General features: G+C 29.5%; 1 protein-coding gene across 1 annotated transcript; it reads right to left on the bottom strand.

The window, feature by feature from the left end:
- Positions 1 to 1,934: 1,934 nt before the first annotated feature.
- Positions 1,935 to 2,698, bottom strand: LOC137819251 (BON1-associated protein 2). The gene has a single exon (XM_068623040.2). The coding sequence runs from the start codon at positions 2,588 to 2,590 to the stop codon at positions 2,054 to 2,056; it is 537 nt and encodes a 178-aa protein (XP_068479141.1). The 5' UTR covers positions 2,591 to 2,698; the 3' UTR covers positions 1,935 to 2,053.
- Positions 2,699 to 4,186: the final 1,488 nt, after the last annotated feature.

Genomic DNA, 4,186 nt, shown 5'->3' with positions numbered 1-4,186 from the left:
TAAGAATAATGTACGCTTTGAATTAATTCTTAATATACACTTTGAATACGGAATACTTACTTGATCGTTGGAGTAACTTTTACAGGTCAATCCTGACCGAGCACTAATGAATTAAGAAAAGAATATTAAAGTGTTGAAAAAAAAATGCCAAACAACCGACACTTCAATACACTACAAGAAAAATCCACTTTAGCTTCCAACGAAAAGTGATGATTATAAAAAGGAAGCCACTAGCAAGGGTGAAGTCTACTCAAGTTGAACACAAAAATTAATGTCAAACATTATGTCCACAAAGGAGACCTTTAACTCACACTAAAAATTATTAAAATAATAATAATAAGTTAGCATTTAGAGAAGGGACACAAAGTAAATACAATGAACAAAAAAATAAGTGATAAAATAATATTGAGTCTAGAATGTGGACACAAAGTTGATGCAAGTTAAAAATTATTAAAATAATAATAATAAGTTAGCGTCTAGAATGTGAACACAAAGTAGATGCAATAAAAAAATAAGTTATAGAATGATATTGTGTCCAAAATGGGGACACAAAGTGGATGCAAGTTAATGTTTTATTAAATTTAGCGTAGGTCCAGACGACACTAATATTTGTTTCACAGGTAGTGCCCCTAATGTCGAAAATTTACTCACATTTGCTTTCTCACGTAGTGTCCCCAATGGGGACACTAAGTTTAATTATTGTTGGAGATCCTACATCAACTATATATTAGGACATTTCATAGTATATAAGTGGGTATAAACCTCACCTTATAAGTTGGTTTTATGAGGTTGAGTTAGGTTTAAAGTCCACTTCTTAATATGGTATTAGAGTCATCTCGAGCCTATCCTAACACTTGTTTATTGGGCTTATTAGGCCACCTGCTATCGGTTTGTTATCGGACCACTCCTAATATATAGTCTCACGCATGAGTTGATAGTCTCAGCGTGAGGGGTGTGTGTTGTTGGAGATCTCACATCGACTAGAGATTATGACCATTTCATAGTATATAAGTGGATGAAAAAACTTAAAGTCCACTTCTTAAAATTATTTAATTTTATAGTCATTTTAGTGTCCCCTAAACCTACGCTATAGTTAAATAATATATTTTTCTTTATGTAGGTTTAGCTAACACTACCTTGTAAATTTGTATCCTATTGGAGGTTGTCTCTAATGAATAACCACCAAAACATTAACTTTCATTTCTATTGGAACGCTAAACCACACTAATCCCATGTATAATCTATTTTTTACTCTTTGCGTTGCTCTTTTGGGAACTCTACCATAATTATTTTTTGTAGTGATAATTATACAACAAATTTTAAATATTATCTAGGCACACTCAACAATTTCATTAAGAAATTCAAATTCATCATTAGGACCTCTCGCTATTAGATTCAAATTCAATACAACCTGTTTTATGACTAATACAAATAAGTCCTCCAGAACAAGAGACTGGTTCATCCCCAATAGTACGGATGTGACCATTCAAAGAGAGTTTTTTTAAAAGTCCATAAATTGTATGGACAATGTGTTCTCCCAAACAACAATTCTTCATAGCAAAATATAGATTTCATGTATATATCTAGTATACGATAATAACTTTATCTAGTATAATCTTCTAATACATACCAAGTCAAAAGCTCACAAAATTTTGAATTGGTCTCACCCTTAACGCGCTTTCTTCCATCAATCTTTCTTTAAATTGCATGCTTTGTTATCCATATGATTAGAGTTAAGTACGTGGAACACACAATGGACCCCACGTATCCAACAAAATCACACGTTTCCGCCACCTGGAACTTCAACCTATTTTACCTCGAATAACTATAATCAACAAGATCTTTACTTCTATGCAAAGTCTTTGAAAAATGCAATAAATACACACATATTTAACACGCGTTCTTGGTGTATGTAACGAGGGAGGGAACAAAACTTTCAAAAAATTAAATTTATATAACATATGTAGAAATCTAGATTTTAAATTCATAATCTTTCTCACAATTTGTGTATTATTTGACCGTTATACAAATAATAATTATAATAAATTAAATTCTAAACAATGTTAGGGTAGTTCCACCAAAATGGGACACGGTTTACAACTTCCTTCTTCTTGTCACCGGCCTTCAATCCGTAACCGCAACCCTTTCTGGTCACCACCGCTTTCACGCTGGGCTTCAGACATTTCTCCTCCTTTGGTGGCGGCGGAGGTACTAGTCTCACGGCGAAGTGAATGACCCCGTTTCTCTTCCCTTCCCAGTCCCTCAACCCGTAACTCCACTCTTGCAACTGATTTTCCGGGACGGCGGCGTCCCCGAGGAAGTCGGAGGCAGCGATTCTGGCCACCCCAAGAGGGCGAAAAGCCTTAAATTTGGTGCATTGGACCTCGAATGTGATCGATCTTGCATGCATGGGCACGTCCAACAGGAACTTCTCGTTCCAGGAGAGGAAGTTGGTGCCATGGTCTTTGGCCGATCTGGTGGTGCAGCAGTTGAGCGACTCCGCCCGAACGACGACGTATGCGTCCTCCATTATGCGGACGTTTTCACCGGAGATAACGGTGATTTCTAGCGTACGTGATCTGAGTCCCATGTTTGTGTTAAGGTTTGAACTTAAGAGATGTGAAAGATGATGAAAAAGAAGGAAGTAATGTATATATTAACCTCTGAAAATCTCTTTCTTTAGTTGTTGGGTTTGTTGTGAGATGGTTATATATAAAATTGGTTTGCGCTATGGGAACGTAGATAGAGGAGCGAAATTGGTTTCTGGTTTCAGTGTGGAATTTCTGACTTTTGACTTTTACCTTCTTCTTTACTCCAATGCCGTGTTTGGTTTGTATTTTTTTGAGAATCAGTTGTTCAATAACGCGGACGCATATTAAATTCTGTGCCCGCGAAGGTGGTAGGAAATAAATATTGAACAGCGTAGAAATTATTAATAACGGGATTTTTTTTATATAAGGATTCATTTTAAGCATCACTATCTTCATGTTACAAAATTAATCAATTATCTCTATGAAGATATCATTGGAATAAAAATAAATGATGGATTAGAACAAAATTCATATAATTAAAAAAAACCACTCCCTAATGTAACTTAAGAAGAGAAGATTGTATCTTTTATGAAAAAAAAGTTTAAAGTAATTCAAGTAAGCTAAGAAAAAGATTGTATGTGTTATAATAAAAAAGTTTAAGATAATTCAAACCAGTAAAAATTCATACAAAATAAAATCTAATTAACACTTAATGCATAATTGTCGACTCATCACTTCTGGATTCAGAACCTTTACACCTTATGATATTTTCAACCTTCAAGTTCTCTTGTTTGCAAATTCCTTTGTTTTGTTGTGAGAATTTAAGAGAAAAAGCATGAAGTGATATTTGGATTTGAGTATGATAGAGTGAATATTTAAATGTGTAAAATGTAAGTTTATAAATTTGTTATGACCTTTAAAAATATTTAAATAATAAAATATTAAGTATTTTATGTACATTTAATTTAATTAAAATTTTGTAAATTATTTCCGTTAAATAATTATTTAAAAAAATATGAGTTCTTTATTATTTTTGAAAATAATTTTTTTTCGCAAAAATAAATTTGTGAGAGATATGAAGAGTGAGATTGAAATTTTAATTTTTTAATTAAAAAATTAAAATTATAAATTTATTCTTATATTTAAAAAAATCAATTAAGTAATTTATAAATTTATTTTTTATAATTAATATTATTTATTATTATATATTTTTTAATATGAAGAATTATATTTATTTTTATTACATTACAATTTTTTTATTATTAATAATATTATGAAATATTTGATACAAATAAAATAAAATACAAATAAAAATTATTAATAATATTATTATTTATTAAATTAATTTAATTATTATTAATTTTTATTTATTAGTAATTATTATTTAGAAATTTATTTTAATTAATATTATTATTTATAATTTATTTATTATTTTATAATTAATTTTAAATATTATTGTTATTTTAAAATTTATATTATTAATATTTGTTATCATAATAAATATATTAATATTATTAATATTATTTATTTTATTATATGATATAATTATATTATAAATATATATATATATATATATATATATAATAGTAATAATAATATAATCGATTATACATATTATACAATTTATATACATCGATTATGTATATAAATTTTGT

The sequence above is a fragment of the Phaseolus vulgaris genome, chromosome 10 (genome assembly GCF_051622355.1).
Source record: "Phaseolus vulgaris cultivar YP4 chromosome 10, ASM5162235v1, whole genome shotgun sequence".
Classification (NCBI taxonomy): domain Eukaryota; kingdom Viridiplantae; phylum Streptophyta; class Magnoliopsida; order Fabales; family Fabaceae; genus Phaseolus; species Phaseolus vulgaris.
This window is presented reverse-complemented; position numbering and strand designations above follow the sequence as displayed.